Source organism: Vulpes vulpes, chromosome 6 (genome assembly GCF_048418805.1).
Source record: "Vulpes vulpes isolate BD-2025 chromosome 6, VulVul3, whole genome shotgun sequence".
NCBI classification, from domain to species: domain Eukaryota; kingdom Metazoa; phylum Chordata; class Mammalia; order Carnivora; family Canidae; genus Vulpes; species Vulpes vulpes.
Genome location: NC_132785.1, coordinates 129,230,822 through 129,251,850, shown reverse-complemented (window position 1 = coordinate 129,251,850; position 21,029 = coordinate 129,230,822). Strand labels below are relative to the sequence as shown.

General features: G+C 39.2%; 1 protein-coding gene and 1 non-coding gene across 10 annotated transcripts in view; both read right to left on the bottom strand.

Annotated features, from left to right (window-relative positions):
- MARK3 (microtubule affinity regulating kinase 3) overlaps positions 1-21,029 on the bottom strand; it is a 122,878-nt gene that overhangs the window by 60,085 nt on the left and 41,764 nt on the right. For all 9 annotated transcript variants that reach the window (XM_026012640.2, XM_026012641.2, XM_026012644.2 and 6 more), the window contains exon 3: positions 17,598-17,651. In XM_026012640.2, coding sequence (XP_025868425.1) covers positions 17,598-17,651 — 54 coding nt within the window. The remainder of the gene's footprint in view (positions 1-17,597; positions 17,652-21,029) is intronic.
- On the bottom strand, positions 18,058-18,239 carry LOC112930375 (U2 spliceosomal RNA). Its single transcript, XR_003237136.1, has one exon. It is a non-coding gene; the product is annotated as a U2 spliceosomal RNA (small nuclear RNA).

Genomic DNA, 21,029 nt, shown 5'->3' with positions numbered 1-21,029 from the left:
AATCAAAACCAAGAGTAAGACGCTCAACCAACTGAGCAACCCAGGTGTCCCTGACATTTCCTTCTTAATTCCTTTACCACTATTTAGTGAGTGGGGAGGGAGAGCAAAGATAAATGTGCTACTGTTTAATTCTAAGTCCGATAGCTAATACTTTTAATTCCTGTTTTTTGAATAGATGTGAGACTGAACTATATAGTTTTCTTCCCCGCTTCCAACACATTTTGATACCAATGTTTCTGAATTTGAGAAAAGAATTCGGAATTTCCGTTCTCTCTCAAGTTCTGAAACAGGTAGACAGGGGTGGTACTACCTATTCATTGAAGGTTTGAAAGAAGTCAAACAAGAAATTCTGGGTATGGCAATTTGAGGTGGGCATCTGGCCTTTTACCACTTTCTCAGTTTCTTCTATGGTTACTGTGGTACATATAGATTCTTCCCTAGAGTTCATTTTGGTAACTTATGTTTTCCTAAAACCCTACCGATTTTTTAGGTTGGTTCTACTTTATTTGCACAAAAGGTTCCCTTGTAATAATTTTAATTCTTCTCTATCTGGTCTTTTCCACGCCCTTCATCCCATACTTTGTATTTTCTCTCCCTTTCCCCTGGGAAAGTGTTTTATCTTTTTTATTGCCTCATTCTCGTCCTCCCTCAAAAATACCAAAAACTAAAGCTTTAGATTTATTTTTTCTACTGCTTTTCAAATTCATTAATTCCTGCCTTTACTAGTTCTTTACATTATTATTACTTCCTAAGATTTAATTTCTTCTCTTAGTTTAATATTTAATGTATTCACTGTCATTCTTTCTTGTTTAAAACTGTGTTTGAGGGGATCCCTGGGTGGCGCAGCGGTTTGGCGCCTGCCTTTGGCCCAGCGCGCGATGCTGGAGACCCGGGATCGAATCCCACATCGGGCTCCCGGTGCATGGAGCCTGCTTCTCCCTCCGCCTGTGTCTCTGCCTCTCTCTCTCTCTGTGACTATCATAAATAAATAAAAATTAAAAAAAAAAAAAAAAAAAAACTGTGTTTGAGGGATCCCTGGGTAGCACAGCGGTTTGGCGCCTGCCTCTGGCCCAGGGCGCGATCCTGGAGACCCGGGATCGAATCCCACGTTGGGCTCCCGGTGCATGGAGCCTGCTTCTCCCTCTGCCTCTCTCTCTCTCTCTCTCTCACTGTGTGCCTATCATAAATAAATAAAATTTAAAAAAAGTTTAAAAAAAAAATCCTGGCTATTATAATACATCCTTAGAAAGGGGTATGTTTAAAAAATTGCACAAAGTTGTAACATAGGCCTATTAGTATGTTAAGTTCTGTATCTTTTCCCCCATATTTAATGCATCATGTGTGGCCTGAGAGAGGTCAGGTGTCCTTTGTCCCTCATATTTGTTAATTTAGTTCAGATTTTTAAAAAAGATTTTATTTTTTTATTTATGAGAGACACAGAAAGAGAGGCAGAAAGACAGAGTTCTCCCTCTAGAAGCAGGATCCTCAGGATTCAATCCCTGAACTGGGATTACACCATGAGCCAAAGGCAGACGCTCAATCGCTGAGCCACCTAGGCATCCCAATTTAGTTCAGATTTTTACCTGCCATGTATTTTGGGTTTCTATTTATTATGTGTCATTCTACTATTAAAAATAAAATGTATGGGTGCCTGGGTGGCTCAGTCAGTTGAGCAGTTGACTGGATTTTGGTTCAGGTCATGATCTCAGGGTCAGATCATGATATTAGAGATTATAAAAACTTTAAGACAACAAAGATCAGTATCTTTATGGCCCCATGTGTGTCAGAATTTCTTAAAACTGAACAAAAGACTCGAAGCAGCACTTCAAAGAAGAAACAAAAACCAACAAAAATATGAAAAGATGTAATATTTCCTCAGTAATCAGGGAAATGTAAATAAAAAAATAACAAGGAAACATTATTTTTATATCCACCAGATTGGCAAGAATTTAAAAAAAATCATACAAATTTAAATTTTGATGAGAATATGACATTACTTGAACTTTCTCCTATATGCTACTGGAGGGAATAGAAACTACACTATTGCTTTGGAAACAATTTGGCTGGCTCCAAGAAACAGACCCTGTGAATCAGTAATTCTACTACTGGATATAGATCATATTTTTTAAATAATTCATTCATTCATTCATTCATTCATTCATTCATTCATTCATTTTAGACACACAGAGAGAGAAAGAGAGGCAGAGACACAGACAGAGGGAGAAGCAGGCTCCATGCCGGGAGCCCGATGCGGGACTCGATCCCGGGACTCCAGGATCACGCCCTGAGCCAAAGGCAGGCGCCAAACCACTGAGCCACCCAGGGATCCCCTGGATATATATCATTAAGAAACTCTTGTACAAGTGCACCAGGACACACAGAGGACAACTCATGACAAGAATGTAATACAAATAGCTATAAGCAATCTGAAGGTCTCTGATATGGAGAATGCATATATAAATCATGGTATATTCATGTAATAGATACTACATAATCATGAAAATGAGGGGTGCCTGGGTGGCTCAGGTGGTTCAGTATAGACGCCCTGGCTCAGCGGGAAGCCTGCTTTTTTCCCTCTCTTCCCTGCTCATGGTCTCTATTGCTATCTCTGTCTCTCAAATAAATAAAATCTTTAAAAAGAAAATGAAAATGAGCATAGTAGAGAAAGTGAATCAGAGCTAAGTATGTCAACATGGAACACAATTTGGGCAAAAGAAAGCAAATGGGAGAAGGATACATATAATATGGCTACATTTATATAGTATTTAAAACCTTTGCAATAATTTTTGGAAAAGATAAAATGAAAAAAAATTAAACCTTTACACTCTTTTGATCAGGGAATCCATATACAGTAAAATCATAAAGACAATAAAAAAAAAAACCCACAAAATTCTCCTTGGTGGTTACCTGGTAAGTGGGAAAGGATGAAAGGGAATCAAGTTAGAGAGGGCCACATTATGAGTGATTTATAGGTATTGCTAATGATTCATTTCTTGAAGTCAATGTGTGTTCATTTCCTAGAATATTTACACTGTAAACATTAAAATTGAATTTTAAATAATTGCTTAGATTTAGCTGATTAATAAAATTAAGCAGTTTTGAAAAATTTAAAATAAGAGCAGCAGCAATGTGGACTTTTACAATTAAATATTTCCAAGACAAAGAGATTCTCCTAGTCCCAAAAACCCTGGGTTCTGGGGGCCAAAAATTCCTGGAATCAGGGTAATATGAGAAGATATGAATTCAGTGTTAAATAAATTTGGTACTTAATTAAGGATTTTACTGGATATTCGCCATATGCAAGGTGATTTTCAGTATGCTCTTTTGCTGTTCTTCCCATATGGAAGGGGCTGGGCCTGTCCAAGGGGACACAGTGGAAAAAGACTATTTGAAGTTAGGGCTTTAGGTTCTAACACACTAGTGTAATCGCTTCCTCACTGTATGACTGAACATGGTACAAAATGTAAGAAAACTTCAGTCTGCTCATCTGTAAAATACAGATAAAAAAAAGCTATGTCACAGGGCGATGTGACTAACATGCAATGCATGATGTAGGTGCTATGCACACTCATTAAGAATTTGAGCATATTACCTGGGCCTAGCCCGGTTCTAGCACTCAATGACTGAGTCTAGGTGATGTGACCTTCCTAGGACTCTGGTATCAATACAGTTAAAGAAGCCTAGTAAGTGGAAAGCTTGAAATAGTAGCTGGTATACAACAAACACTCCATATGGGGTTGTGATTCTTGTTGCTACTGCTGTTGATATGATTCTCTCCCAAAGGCCTACCTTGCCCCCAATTTTTGATTTTCTGTAAAAGGGTCCTCCATGTCATGTTCTAGGCCTAACCTATTTAAAATATTTGATTCTTTAGGGACTTTTCTAAAACAGCATAATGAATCATGAGTACAATTATAATTGGTATAGATACTGCTATAATTTATAAAAATAAATTATATATTCTTAATTCACAATCTATTTTTTTTAAGATTTTATTTATTTATTCATGAAAGATACACACACACACAGAGAGAGAGAGACAGAGAGAGAGAGACAAAGACACAGGCAGAGGGAGAAGCAGGCTCCATGCAGGGAGCCTGACTCAGGACTTGATCCCGGGACCCCAAGACCATGCCTTGGGCCAAAGGCAGACGCTAAACCGCTGAGCCACACAGGTATCCCCCACAATCTACTTTAAATATCAAGCTGCATTATTTCCTGCTGAAGCAAAAATAAGTCTGGCAATAAATTGAAAAGTTCCCCATAAAGCTGTGGCAACAATGAAGCTTTATTTTTTTGCATTTCTACTACAGCTTTGGAAATCTAAAAATAAAGAAATATACATACATTTCTATTCTTAATTTTTGGATATGTATAATCAAGAAAGTTTTATTTATTTTTAAAGATTTTATTTATTTATTCATGAGAGATATATAGAGAGAGGCAGAGACACAGGCAGAGGAAGAAGTAGGCTCCCCATGGGGGAGCCCGACGTGGAACTTGATCCCAGGACTCCAGGATCACGATCTGAGCCAAAGGCAGATGCTCAACCAGAGTCACCCAGATGTTCCAAGAAGGGTTTTAGACTTCATTTGCCATATCCTGTTTGAGTTAACCAGATTCATTACACTGATGCAGATGCAGATGCTGTGTTGTTAATAACAGGACCTTGGTAACTACTGATGTTTAATAGCCTGAACTGCTAGCTTGTTACAAGTCAACCCGAAAAGAAGAGGTGAACAGAGTTGTCCAATGAAGGAGATTCCCAAAATGACTTTCGACTACCTGATGGGAAAAAGGAAGGAAATAAGTCCAGACATTAGATATGGAGGCACTCCCAGGAAAAGAGATGGGAGAGAAGGAGGAAGAGGCAGTTGACAGCAGTGTCTAAGACTTAGACCATGGCCCAGGGAGGGGTGTGTGTGTGTGTGTGTGTGTGTGTGTGTGTGTGTGTCATTTTTAAAACAGGGGACCTTGTTTGTGGAAGATAAGAGAAATTAAGAACTTACAAGGGTGGGATGCCTGGGTGGCTCAGTGATTGAGCGTCTGCCTTTGGCTCAAGGCGTGATCCCAGGTCCAGGGATCATCGAGTTCCACATCGGGCTCCCTGCAGGGAGCCTGATTCTCCCTCTGCCTAGGTCTCTGTCTCTCTCTGTGTGTCTCCTATGAATAAATAAATAAATAAATCTTTAAAAAAAAAAAAAAAAAAAAAAGAACTTACAGGGGAACCAAAGAAAGTCTAGAAGCCATTCTCACTTGGGCTGTGTACTTTAGGACCTTCCTCTTCACCCCAGGCCAATCAAGCCAGAATTGGGGAGGGTGGGTGTGTTCTGAAGGAAATATGGACTTTTTTCTTTTAAACTCCAAAGATGATTCCACTGCACAGCAAGGGTTGAAAATGACTGGTTTAAGGAGGCTGAAGCAAAGGTGACCCAAATAACCCAGTGGTGGTGGCAGTAAAAGTAACTACATTCTAGACCACATGAAAGCATGAACTGGTTCTCTCTCTGCCTTCAAATTACACAGTTCACTGATCTGTCCCACAACGAACATTCCCTGGGATGCAAAGGCCACTACTGTTACAGAGCTCTGAACATTAGCAGTGGCTGCAATACAAACACCAGGTTTAAAAAGAAAACAGGCTGAGTGGGTGTAAGTAGGTTTCCCCATAAACAGCCTTACACAAGGAATCTATACTCAACGATGCTTAATCCTTTGGCAATCTTTTTTTTTTTTTTTTTTAATTTTTATTTATTTATGATAGTCACAGAGAGAGAGAGAGAGAGGCAGAGACACAGGCGGAGGGAGAAGCAGGCTCCGTGCACCGGGAGCCTGATGTGGGATTCGATCCCGGGTCTCCAGGATCGCGCCCTGGGCCAAAGGCAGGCGCCAAACCGCTGCGCCACCCAGGGATCCCTCCTTTGGCAATCTACTGTATATTTTGCATATACTTGAACTTAACATTCATTCTTTTTTTTCTTCATTATTTTTGACTAAATTTTTTAAAATACGGGATTTCCCTCTCTCTCAGTAAAAGTCTAGACTGAAGAACAGTGCTTGAATCTTACTTAAAAAATGTTTTGGGGATCCCTGGGTGGCGCAGCGGTTTGGCGCCTGCCTTTGGCCCAGGGCGCGATCCTGGAGACCCGGGATCGAATCCCACGTCAGGCTCCCGGTGCATGGAGCCTGCTTCTCCCTCTGCCTGTGTCTCTGCCTCTCTCTCTCTCTCTGTGTGACTATCATAAATAAATAAAAATTAAAAAAAAAAAATTAAAAAAAAATGTTTTGCTACTAGATCAGCAGGATCAACTGAAGGATGAGGTCTCCACTGAAGGGCCTTGTCAGATATTTTAATTGGATGAATATCCAATTTATAGATATATATCCAGTTTATGCAGCACCAAATTAGAAGTGACAGTTTAATACAAAAGATCTGCTATTCAAAAATATCTCAATAGACTAGAATTGTGGCAGAAAGCCAATTAAATTATCTTTAGCATGAATCAAATTCAGGTAAGGAAAAAAAATCAGTTGCAGTTATCGAATAAACTAGGCTTGTGGGCAGCCCTGGTGGCTTAGTGGTTTAGTGCCTGCCTTCAGCCCAGGGTGTGATCCTGGAGTCCCGGGATCGAGTCCCATGTCGGGCTCCCTGCATGGAGCCTGCTTCTCCCTCTGCCTGTGTCTCTGCTTCTCTCTCTCTGTTTCTAATAAATAAATAAAATATTTAAAAATAAATAAATAAATGAATAAATAAACTAGGCTTGTGTCGAGGGCAACTCCTGTGGCTGGCCCAAAAGGCTGAGTATTGACTCTGGAGAAGGGACCAAGAGGACTCAAAAAGGCTGGCTATATTTGCGGTAGTAGATTTAACCTCTACAGCTCCATATGGCAGAATAGAGAACAGTGTTGTGAACATTTCTAGAAGACAGAAGCTAAGTGCAAACTAAAGGGAAAATATCTATTAACTAGAGTCATCCAACACTACAAGATGATATAAGAAGTGTGCCTCTGTCCCTACACATGTATTTAGAACTCCCTAACTAACCAGCTGTCATAAATACATACTCTAATAATTTCATTACATGCTATAAATTTATTACTTTTAATGAAGTGGCTCCAGTTGAAAAAAAAAATACTGTTTAAATTGATCATGACAGGGGGATCCCTGGGTGGCTCAGCAGTTTAGCGCCTGCCTTTGGCCCAGGGCACGATCCTGGAGTCCTGGGATTGAGTCCCACATTGGGCTCCCGGGCATGAAGCCTACTTCTCCCTCTGCCTGTGTCTCTGCCTCTCTCTCTCTCTCTATGTCTATCATGAACAAATAAATAAATAAATCTTTAAAAAAATAAATAAATTGATCATGGCAGAGTATGGTGATAATTAAATTTCTGCCACTGAGAAGACTGGACATTTCTTTTTTTGTTTTATAATTTTATTTATTTATTCATGACAGACATAGAGAGGCAGAGACCTAGGCAGAGGAAGAAGCAGGGTCCCTACAGGGAGTCTCATGTAGGACTCGATCCCCGGACCTCAGGATTACTATCTAGTCAAAGGCAGATGCTCAACCACTAAGCCACCCAGGTGCCCCAAGGATGAGTATTTCTAACATAATAAAATCTCAGAACAACCCAGGGGAAGGGCAGGGAATCACTGAAAAGTTTATTGCACACAGATGACTGTTCCTTAAAAGCACTAGGTAGCAAGGTCTCCCACAGGGCCCAATGGAAGCTCTGATGCGTCTTCCTGCATGCAGCTCAGGGCCTTGCATGCCCTGTCCTTGCCCAGCTCTCCCCAGCCTGCTGCTGCAGTGTCCCCTGGGCTGTGCGCAGGCCCCCTACCAACACCATGACAAAACTGCAGAGGTCTTTCAATCTTTTTTAAACTCGGTAAAAAAAAAAGTAAAATAATAATTATAATTATTTATTATAATAATAATAAATAATAATCTATTATTATAAGTAGGCTCCACACCCAGTCTGAAGGCCTACGTGGGGCTTGAACTCACAACCCTGAGATCAAATCCTGAGCTGAGATTGAGAGTCGGACCCTTAACAGACTGAGCTTCCCAGGTGCCCCTGGTAAAAAATATTTAGATCCTTTAAGCCCTAGGTAAAATTTTGCTGTAAATCACATGGGTTCACTCAGAGTCCACTGTACTTATCTGACTCATCAGAGGCTTCAAAGAGCTTGGTTTAGGAGGACACAGATTTTCTTTCTTTTTTTTAAAGATTTTATTTATTTATTCACGAGAGACACAGAGACATAAGCAGAAGGAGAAGCAGGAGCCCTGCAGAGAGCCTGATGCGGCGCTTGATCCCAGGACCCCAGGATATTAGTAAGAGGCCACCTCTATTTTTCATTTGAAATCTACATGTTCCTTCAAATATTATCTCTTCAGTTTATGTTTTAAAATGTAAGTCTTGGGATCCCTGGGTGGCGCAGCGGTTTGGCGCCTGCCTTTGGCCCAGGGCGCGATCCTGGAGACCCGGGATCGAATCCCACGTCAGGCTCCCGGTGCACGGAGCCTGCTTCTTCCTCTGCCTGTGTCTCTGCCTCTCTCTCTCTCTCTCTGTGTGACTATCATAAATAAATAAAAATTTTAAAAAATAAAAATAAAAAAAAATAAAATGTAAGTCTTACTATTATTTAGGTATGGTGAGCCAAGGCATCAGGACTGGCACTGAAAAGATATCTGTTACTAACAGTTTATAAGAGAAGGTGGTACACAGTGCCATGCAGGGCCACATGGGCAAGCCCCAGGGTCAGTCAGGAGGCAGAAGGAGCAAGGCATGGGAAAGAGTCTTTATCTTGGTTTCCACGGGGAAAGGCAAGGCCAGGCAGGGTAACAGAACCATTTCAGTAGGCTCTGGGGTATAAATACAGTCTCTAGTTGTCTGGCATCTGGCCCTGGGATGATTAGAGCAGAAGAATATTGCCTCCTGGAGTTTAATAGCCAAATAAAGGAGGTGGTTCTGAGTATGAGCTCTGGACTAATTCATCTGCATATTAACAGTACTCACAGGGGAGTAGTCTGCTATTTCTAGGAATTAGCTGCCATGGGAGGGGCAGTCTCTTAGGTCAGCACAGTTCAAGATGCCAGAACATCAAGAAAACGAAAATAGAAAATAGAGTTAATACATCTTGCTTTATTTAATTCATAGCACTGACATGACTATATATATATATATATATATATATATATATATATATATATATATATATATATTTGCTGCTGCTCTCCTACTGGGATGTCAATTCCATTAAAGCAGAAACTTAACTTGGTTCAATGTTGTCTCCACACTGCAACAGTGTCTGGCATATAGCAGGTATTAGTAATAAGTGTTTGTTGAATGAATGAGTGAATAAATAAATAAACCTGTATAAAAACATGACTTACATAACATTTAGGAGAGGTGGAGGATAAGGAAGGCCTACTTTTCTTAAGTACTTTAAACTACCAACTTTTTAAAAAAGATTTTATTTATATATGAGAGAGAGAGAGAGAGAGCACAAGCAGGGGGACCTGCAGGGAGAGGGAGAGGGAGAAGCAGGCTCCCCAATGAGCAGGCAGCTCAATGTGGGACTCGATCCCAGGACCCCAGGATCACGACCTGAGCCAAAGGCAGATGCTTAACCAAGTCAGCCACTCAGGCACCCTAAAACTGCTAACTTCTTTATAGCAACTACAATGGAAAATCTCAGGTTAGTTCCAGTCCAAGTTTTCATAAATCCTGATTTGGTGAAATTTAATTCATTACAGTAGGTGAAACAGTGAAGTGGAAAGAGCTATATTCTGGAGTCAGAGCAGGATTTACAAGTTTTACTCCCCCACCCCCTAACTAGCTAGAGAAGTGAACTGTATCTACTTCTCAGAGTCAGTTCCTCACTGGAAAATTAACAGAACATAAGATGAAAACATACCTATTAGACTAGCTAATGTGAAAAAGCCCAACACTTCTATATATAAGAACATGGGAGGCATAGGCTCTAGTATCTAATAATAATGAATCCCAATGTAAGGAACATTCAGTGGTGATCCTAGGATACTGCTTACTGAAGTGCTCCATTATGTGAACTGTAGCAAACACATTCTCATTTAGAGTTCAAAGGCGTGACTTAAAGCGGACTACACCTGCCATGGAAGGACTGCCCAAATACTCATTATTTGTAAATTAAGGGATCTGGGGCAGGTTTGTTGGTGTGTGTGTTTTGTTTAAATAGATTTTATTTATTTATGTGAGAGAGAGAGAGAGAGAGGGAGCGAGCATGTACAGGGAGAGAGGCAGAGGAGGAAACAGACTCCACGCTGAGTGGGGAGCCCGACGTAGGACTCCTCCCAGAACCCCAAGGATCATGACTTGAGCTGAAGGCAGGTGCTCAACTGACTCAACCACCCAGACATGGGCAGGTTTTTTTAAATTCAACTTGGCCTTTCATTCTTGAATAATAGAAATTACCTCACAAAGTTAAGAGTGAATGAATGCTATGTACTGATCTGTCTCCCCCAAGATGTTGAAGTCCTAATCTACCATGTGATAGGATCTGGAGATTTAGCATTTAGGAGTTAACTACGTTTAGATGGGGTCGTAGGGTAGGTACTCACAATGGGATTAGTGCCCTTCCAAGTGGAGACATCAGAGAAGGTGCTTTCTCTTTCTCTTTGCCCTGTGAAAACACAGCAAGATAGCAGCCTCCTACAAGCCAGAGGAAGCACTCTTACCAGGACCTGACCAGGAAAGCACCCTGATTTTTGAGCTTCCCAGCATCTAGAACTGTGTGAAATAAAGTTCTGTTGTTGGGCAGCCCTGGTGGCTCAGCAGTTTAGCACTGGCTTCAGCCCAGGGCATGATCCTGGAGACCCGGGATCAAGTCCCACGTTGGGCTCCCTGCATGGAGACTGCTTCGCCCTCTGCTTGTGTCTCTGCCCCTCTCTCTTTCTGTGTCTCTCATGAATAAATAAATCAAATCTTTAAAAGAAAAAGAAAAAGAAAAAGAAAAAGAAAAAGAAAAAGAAAAAGAAAAAAAAGGACTGTTGTTTATGCCACCCAACCTATGGCATTTTGTTGTAGCAGCTTGAGCAAACTAATACAATGAGCTTATACAAGTCAAACAGAAAAATGCTCAGCATATACTAAATGCTCAAATATTTGCCACTACCATAAATAGTCCATTGCAATTAAGTTCTACAAAAGAAACTGAGCCAGACCTGTCACTCAATTCTTAAGCTTCACTTATTTTCTGTAAGGGGAATTTTTTCTTTAATTTTATTTATTTATTCACAAGAGACAGAGAGGGACAGAGACATAGGCAGAGGGAGAAGCAGGCTCCATGCAGGGAGCCTGATATGGGACTGGATCCTGGGACTCCAGGATCACGCCCTGAGCTGGAAGGCAGACGCTTAATTGCTGAGCCACCAGGTGTCCCTCTGTAAGGGGAAATTTTTAAGCAAAAACACCCATCACCCTTCAAAACCAAGCAAACAAAAGCCTAATATTTAGTAGGACACACGATAACAGTAAGCATTCATTCAGGCAAGCATTCATTCAATCCTTATCCTGTGTCAGATACTATGCTCTGAGGACTTTTATTTATTTATTTTTAAAGATTTTGTTTATTTATTTATGAGAGACACACAGAGAGAGAGGCAGAGGCAGAAAGAATGAGAAGCGGGGCTCCCTGCAGAGTCCAATGCAGGGACCCGGTCCCTGGGACCACACCACACCCTGAGCCGAAGGCAGATGCTCAATCACCAAGCCACCCAGGCATCCCTACATAGTAATTTCTTTCTAGATATGTCTCCGGCAAGGGAAACAAAATAAAAAACTATTTGGACTACATCAAAATAAAAAGCTTCTGTATAGCAACGGAAATGATCAACAGAACTAGAAGACAACTTACAAAATGGGAGAAGATACTTGTAAATGACATATTTACAGGGTTAGTATCCAAAATATATAAAGAACTGATACAACACCCAAAAGATGAATAATTTAAAAATGAGCAAAAGACATGAATAGACACTTTTACAAAGAAGACATACAGATGACCCCCAGACACATGAAAAGAAGTTCATCGTGACTTATCATCAGGGAAATGCAAATCAAAACTACAATGTGATAATCAACTCACACCTGTCAGAAGGCTAAAATCAACAAAAGAAACAAGTGTTGGCGAGGATGTGGAGAAAGGGAAATCCTCTTGCACTGCTGGTAGGAATGCAAACTGGTCTGCACCACTGTGGAAAAGAGTATGGAGGTCTGTCAAAAAGTTAAAAATAGAACTACTCTATGATCCAGCAATTGCACCACTGGGTATTTACGCTCAAAATATAAAAATACTAATTCAAAGGGATACATGCACTTCTATGTTTCTATCAGCAGTATCTATAATAGACAAATTATGAAAAGAGCCCAAGTGCCCATCAACTGACAAATGGATAAAGATGTGGTGTTGTGTGTGTGTGCACGCACACGCTCACACACACACAAACACACACACTGGAATATTATTCAGTCACAAAAAAAGAATGAAATCCTGCCATCTGCAACAACGTTGATGGACCTAGAGAATAAAATGCTAAGCCAAATAAATCAGTTAGATAAAGACAAATGCCATCTGATTTCACTCATGCGTGGAATTTAAGAAACAAACAAGAAAGGCGGGGGGGGGGGGGGGGGGACAGAGAGGAAAGCAAACCAAGAAAAAGACTCTTAACTATAGAGAACAAAGTGATGGTTACTAGAAGGGAGGTAGGTGGGGGGATGGATGGGTTGGGTAGGTTTTGGGGATAAAGGAGTGCACTTATTGTTTTTTGCTTTTTGTTTTTTTCTAGTTTAGGAGTGCACTTATTATGATGAACACTAGGTGTTGTATGGAAGTTCCATGTATGTTGTATGGAATTGAATCACTATACTATACACCTAAAACTAATATTACTCTAGGTTAAAACTAACCGGAACTTAAATAAAAACTTTAAAAATACAATAAAAAAATGTTAACTCATTTAATTCTTACAACAGCCCTATGACCTATTTTCCCATTTTATTCCCCTTTTATAAGTGGGGAAACTAAGACCCAGGGGAGGTTAAATGACTTGTCACACAGCTAGGCTAGATTAAGCTTGGATTTGAATCCATGCACCCCAGCTTCACAGTGTTCCTAACCATCACTCTATACTCTCTATGTGAACAGTCTACTCCAAGACTAAAAAGAACAGTAATAACTTTAGATGGGTTACACTGAGTATACTGGAATGTTTTAATAGAGACTAGCATTTTTGAATAGGTAAACATATTTTTTTAAATGAGCCATAACTGGGATCCCTGGGTGGCTCAGCGGTTGTTTATCTGCCTTCAGCTCAGGGAGTAATCCTGCAGTTCCAGGATCCAGTGCCACCTCGGGCTCCCTGCAGGGAGCCTGCTTCTCCTCTGCCTATGTCTCTGCCTCTCTCTGTCTCTCAAGTGTGAATAAATAAAATCTTAAAAAAAAATTTTTTTTTAAATGAGCCACAACTTGCTTCGTAATAATAGACTAAAACAAGACCCAGCAAAACTACTTGCATATAACCAAACCAAAGTTAAAAATGGCTTTGTAAAACCAAGAAGACTCCCATATTTCTTATACCTTGCTTCTTTCAAAACCATCATAGATACACAACATTAAAAAGCCTGACCTTTAAAAAAAATAAGCTGATCTAAAACAAAACATCTTAGGAATGAATGGTAGGTTCAAAGTTAAGTACAAAAACAATGCAGAAAAGTATCTCTTACTAGAATCTAACATTTATTAATGCAATGACTGGAAAAATAAAAAGGAAAAGTGAAGAAACTTGTCTGGGATAATAACATCAGTTTGCAAATGTGCACAATTCAATGTGCAAGCCTGAATGATGTGTACCATATAATGATTCCACAATTCTATATATTACTTGGTATTTAATATGATAAGCACTGAGAAATGTGTAAAGCTTCAAGGCTTACAATCACAATATAAAGAGAGCTGTTTCTGGAATGCCTGGGTGGCTCAGTGGTTTAGCACCGTCTTCAACCCAGGGCATGATCCTGGAGACCCAGGATCAAGTCCCACATCAGGCTCTCTGCCTGGAGCCTGCTTCTCCCTCTGCCTGTGTCTCTGCCCCCTCCTCTCTCTCTCAATGTCTCTCATAAACAAACAAACAAACAAACAAACAAATAAGTAAAATATTAAAAAAAGAACAAAAGGAAAAGCTGTCATATAGACTCCTCCTTGCATGGAGCCTGCTTCTCTCTCTGCCTATGTACCTGCCTCTCTCTCATGAATAAATAAACTTTTAAAATAAGTATCCAAAATAAAGAACTTAATAAGCCCATTGCCAAAAAATAAAAATAATCCAATTAAAAATGGGCAGAGAGAATAGACATTTTCTTTAGGAAGACATACAGATGGCCAACAGACACATGAAAAAGATGCTCAACAACTCATCATCAGGAAAATGGAAGTCAAAACCACAATATGATATCACTTCACACCTGTCAGAATGGCTGGAATCAAAAGGACAGTAACAAATGCCGGTGAGGATGTGGAGAAAAAGGAAGTCTACTGCAGTGCTGATAGAAATGAAAGCTGGTGCAGCCAACCATGGAAAATTGCATGTTCTTCAAAAAATTAAAAATAGAATTATCCTAAGATCCAGTAATTCCACCAATTCCACCACTGGATATTTACCCAAGGAAACTGAAAACACTAATTTGAAGAGATATATGCACCCCTATGTTTCTTGGAATATTATTTGCAATAGCTAAGATGTGGAAGTAACCCAAGCGTCCATTTGCAGATGAATGAATAAAGAGGATGTATACACACACATACACAGGAATATTATTCAGCTATAAAAAATAACAAGATTGCCATTTGCAACAATATGGATGGATCTAGAAAGTATAATACCAAGTGAAGACAAAGACAAATACACGATTTCATTCATATGCAGAATTTAAGAACCAAATGAAAAACAAAAAAAGAGATTAAAAAAAGATTTATTTATTTTTAAAAAAGATTTTATTTATTTATTCATGAAAGACAGAGAGAGAGAGGCAGAGACACAGGCAGAGGGAGAAGCAGGCTTCCTGCGGGGAGCTCAATGAGGGACTCAATCCTAGGACCCCAGGATCACAGTCTGAGTCAAAGGCAGATGATCAACCACTGAGGCACCCAGGCGCCCTATTTATTCACTTTCAGAGACAGGGTAGGGGTGGGGGAAAGGCAGAGGGGAAGGGAGAGGGACAGAGCCTGCACTGAGCATGGAGCCTGCCACAGGGCTTGATCCCATGACCTGAGATCATGACCTAAGCCAATACCAAGAGTTGAACTCTTAACAACCGACTGAGCCACCCAGGCATCCCAAAATAAGAGACTCAAATACAGGGAACAAACTGGTGGTTGTCAGAGAGGAGGTGAGTGGGAGATGGAAGAAACAGACAAAGGGGATTAAGAGTACACTTATCATAATGAGCACTGAATAATGTATACAACTGTTGAATCATTATATTGTACATCTGAAACTAATATAACACTGTTTCTAAATTATACTTTAATAGAAAAATTTTTAAATTAAATAATGCCCTATAAACTTAACACACTACACTTACCAAGTTATTTAACTTGGACAGATCTGGCTTCTTAAAGTCTTACCTATTAGATTATGTCCCCAATTAATGCTGATTAAATGTAAATATGATCACATTATTACACTAATCAGACAACCTACCATGTACTAAACTGATAATTCTGTGACAGAGAGTAATTTGTAATAATAATAATAAAAGAAAAAATAATAATAAAAAGAATAGCAGCAATAAAACACTCTTATCCAAAATAATGAAAAAAGCAAGAAAGGAGGGGAAAATTATAACCAACTAAAGCCAATACTATGACAAAATTCTTCCTAGAAAACTGCTAGAATTCCAGTTACTTGCAAGGATGCTCGAATAGTGGAAGATTTGTAACATCATTAGGATATTGAACTAGAATCAGTAAGCTTCTTTATATGCTAATTTTAGTTCTGAACACCAAATTTTAGTAACCCCAACTTAATAATACCAAGTCCTTAGATATATAAAGAAATAAGTTTAATGGATACAATTTTATCTTCAGAAGAAAGGACTGGAATTTCTAGATCCACTCTCAGGGCTACCTTGAGTACCATTATGACTCACTCTGGTCCACAAAACCACTTAAGTACCAGTTTTTTTTTTTTTTTTTTTTAAGTACCAGTTTTAATGCAAGATAAAGCCCTGCCCTCCCGACCGTGAACTTGTGTGCGTGCACACGCTTGCTTGCTCGCGCTCTCTCTCTCTCACACACACACACGCGCACACAGGACTTCAAAATTAGGATGATGTAAATGGAAAATAACCATTAGGAAAACATTAAGAATTTATATAAGGCAATACACTTACAATATCTCACATGTGAAATGCTTTGAAGTTTACAAAGCTCTTTTTTAAGTGTATTATTTTATTAATGCATTCAACCTGAAAAGATGAAACTATCTCTATTTTATTTTTTTTTTAATTAATTAATTTATTTATGATAGTCACAGAGAGAGAGAGAGGCAGAGACATAGGCAGAGGGAGAAGCAGGATCCATGCACCGGGAGCCCGACGTGGGACTCGATCCCGGGTCTCCAGGATCGCACCCTGGGCCAAAGGCAGGCGCCAAACCGCTGTGCCACCCAGGGATCCCCACTATCTCTATTTTAAAGACCAGAAACTCGAGGTCAAGAAAGTTAAGTAACCGCCTCAAGGTCAAGTTAGACATTTGATTAAGTGGCAGAACCAGGACTTTAATTCAGACCTCCTGCTCCTAGTTTAAGGTCTCTAAAACCCCTACTACTATAGGCCAAATCTATAAATCAAATGAAGTATGTAAAAGGATTTTTGCAAGACAAAAAAGAACTAGAAGGATTTTATTATAAAGATCATTAATCATTTGTGAATGCAGTAGTGAAATACCTATGCCAAGGTGCTAACCTGAGCAATTAAATCTCTGGGCCAGTCATTAAGACATTGCAAAGAGGTCCAAGTGATTCTAACATGAAACAGGATTGAGGACTTCTGATCTCTATTAGATGATATAACAGTGCATGACAAACATGTTTTCAACTATCATTTGTATTTTTATATTTTCCTTTCATATGAATTAATCATCAGCCCTTAATTAAACATACTGACAGTTTAATAAAGCTAAAGTGCTGACTTTAAAGACCTCAGTATTAGCTATGAGAAAGGTGTATAACTCTGCTTAAGAGTAATTACACAAAACTATGTTCGGCCTTTTAAAAACTCTGTTCTAGTCAATAGAATATTCAACTAAAATGTACACCTTCAATTTGTGCTATTAAGAACATTTAAAATTCATTATTTTCATTTGAAGGAAAAAAAATCCAATAACTTTTCATACAATATATACCTAAGTTGCATTCATTGAGGAATAGGAAGCTTATTATACTAAACATAATAAATACAAATAGCAGTTGAGGTACTGGAGGGATCGAATAAATGGCAATTCACACTGAGAATCATTTTTAAAAATACTGGATACTGAGCCAATCTTACCTTTTGTAGACTTGTTGGATTCAACTGAGTTTTGTCAATTATTTTTATTGCAACCTAGAAAAAAATAAATAAATATTTATAGATTTTAAGAATTTGGTAAATATAGACTAATCGGTAATGGTTCCATAAATGCCCAGACACACGGGCATTTCCAAAAAAAATGAAAACTAAACTAGTTAACAATAATATTTTATATATTATAAATTTTTATATTGAAACAGGGGCTTCATGCAAATGTGGGTATTGTTATAGTACTTTATATTTATGTTACTTATAGACATGGGGCGAAAAATCTCCCACAAGGCAGATACAGAATGAGAGACAGAGAGAAACTGATTATATAATGAAAACACTTCTAAAAATGTAGGACAATGAAGCAAATTTCCTACTCCCTATTTAGGAATACTTAAAAACATTTTTTAAAAATTTTTAAAAAATTTAATCTGAGAACAGGGGTGGCGGTGGTTGCACCATTTCTAGAAGTACTGCAATACCAGGTCCAATTCATGGAGTGGACAGCTCCTATTCCAATTTCTAGCTCCCAAAATCCTTTTACTATATTGTCCTCAGAGGATGTATCAGATATTAACCTGATAAGAACAGATCCTATACTTGATCTTAGCCAAAAGGCTGAGAAACAATCCAATGATTTTTAAAATTTATTTATTCATGAGAGACACAGAGTGAGAGACAGAGATACAGGCAGAGGGAGAAGCAAGATCCCTGCAGGAAGCCCGATGTGGGACTTGATCTTGGGACTCCAGAATCACGCCCTGGGCTGAAGGCAGGTGCTAAACCACTGAGCCACCCAGGGATCCCCCAAAGGACAATTTTAACAGAGTAAAAAGGCAACCCAGAGAATGAGAGAAAATACTGGCAAATCATAGATCTGAGAAGGGATTAATATCCAGAATATAGAGAACTCATACAACCAAACAACAAAAAACCCAATTCAAAAATGGGCAAAGCCTTTGAAGAGACATTTCCTCAGGGATGACATTTAGTGGACCCCTGAACAATGTGGGGTTAAGGGCGATGCCCTCCCTCCCCAGTCAAAAATTCATGAATAACTTTTGACTCCCCCAAAACTTTAATAGCCTGTTGACATGAAGCCTTACCGATAATATATGTAGTTTATTAACACATATTTTGTATATTTTGTATGTTCTTACAATAAAGTAAGCTAGATAAAAGAAAATATTGTTACAAAAATGATAAGAGAAAATAGAGTACTGGATTGCATTTATCGAAAAAAATCTACATCTAAGTGAACTTGCCCTGTTCAAACCATGTTGTTCAAGGGTCAACTGTACAACTGGCCATAAGAACATAAAAATGATGGCTCAAAAAAAATAAAAAAATAAAAAATAAATGATGCTCAACATCACTGATCATTAGGGAAATGAAAATTAAAACTCCAAGATACCACTTTATATCCATGCTACTATTAAAACACACACACACACACACACACACACACACACACACACACACACACACACACACAACCACCTCCCAGAAAACAAGCAGTAAGGATGTAGGGAAATTGGAACCCTTGTGTATGTTGATAGGAATGTAAAATGGTACAGCTGCTGTGGAAAACAGTATAGAGTTCCTCAAAAAAATTAAAAATAGTATTACCATATGATCAAGCAATTCCATTTCTGGATATGTACCCTGAAGAACTAAAAACAGGGACTTAAATAGGTATTTGTACACCCACGTTCATAGCAACGTTATTCACAATAGCTAAGATGTGGAAGTAACCCCAGTGTCCATTGAGCAATGAATGGATAAGGCTAATGTGGCATTTCCATACAGTAGAATATTTTTCAGTTATAAAAAGGGAGGAAAAAAAAAAAGGGAGGAAATTCTGACACATGCTACCGTATGGATGAACCTTGAGGGCACTATACTAAATGAATAAGCCAGACACAGAAGGTCAAATATTGTATGATTCCACGTGATGAGATTCCTAGAGAGTTCACATTCATAGAGTCAGAAAGTAGAATGGAGGAAGGAAAGAATGGGGAGTTAGTGTTTATGGGTACAGAGTTTCAGTTTTACAAGATGAAAAGAAGTCCGGAGATGCAAGATGGTGCTGGTTGTACATTACTATAAGTGTATTCAATACTACTGAAACATGCATTTAAAAATAGTTAAGATGGTGAATTTTATGTTACGCATTTTTTTTAAAGATTTTTATTTAGGGCAGCCCCGGTGGCTCAGCAGTTTAGCGCCGCCTTCAGCCCAGGGCCTGATCCTGGAGACCCGGGATCAAGTCCCACGCCGGGCTCCCTACATGGAGGGAGTGGCTGCAACATACAAACAATGACCTTGTTCACATTTCAGCTGGGGACTGCTGTCTTATTATAGCCCTGACATACTACCAGGTATGTAAGAAGTATTCAATAAATGCTTCCTGAGTTGATGTGAGGAACACCCATACGCAGTATGGTGTATAGTTCAGTAACCATGCACATGTTTGAGACAGAGACAGAGGAGTGAAGAAATAGGGTTTCTGGTGATTTAACAAACATCAATGTGATTTAAAAATTACACTTCTTGGGCAGCCCAGGTGGCTCAGAGGTTTAGCACCATCTTCAGCCCAGGGCCTGATCCTGGAGACCCGGGATCGAGTCCCACGTCGGGCTCCCTACATGGAGCCTGCTTCTCTCTCTGCCTGTGTCTCTGCCCCTCTCTCTCCCTCTTTATCTTTATGTCTCTCATGAATAAATAAATAAAATCTTAAAAAATAAAAAAATAAAAAGTAAATAAAAATTACACTTCTAAGTTTAATGAATTAATTTGCTTCAAACTTTAATAAATAATTTTATGGGTCTCCCAATCTCCAAAGAAACCCCTTAAATACACGATTCCTTTCTGGACATTATTCTGTTTTCTTCTTTCTTCCGAGGGCCAGATCCACCAAATATGTTGCCTTTCTGGTTCTTCTTCCCTCCGATCCTGAGACCTAGTTTCTATTCTCATGACCAGACTTTGGATCACTAGCTTCTTCTGGCTCTGCTCAGTATCTGCCTTCTACTGTAAAGATTCTATTCTTAAGCGCTTTCTTTTTTAAATACTGCTATTCAAATAGTATTTAAAGAAGAAAAAAAGGAGTTCAAAATATGTTTCATTCAGCTAAATCAAACTGTAGGAGCGTCATTTTATTAAAAGTAAATGTCCTCTGAGTAATACACTATCTGTCATTTACAATGATGCATCTCTGTGTGGCCATGAAGCCTGAGGCGGAAGCTAATCCCTCTTCCTCTAGCTCCCTAATGTGGTGACTCAACTACCAAAATAACCTTGTCCCAGAGCTGGCGCCAGGGGGAGAGCTCAGACCTCAGGTCAATAAAAGAGGAAGCAACTGTGGAGGCATCACCAGGTGTTTGAAAAAGATGGGGGCTGGAGAGAAGAGCACACATG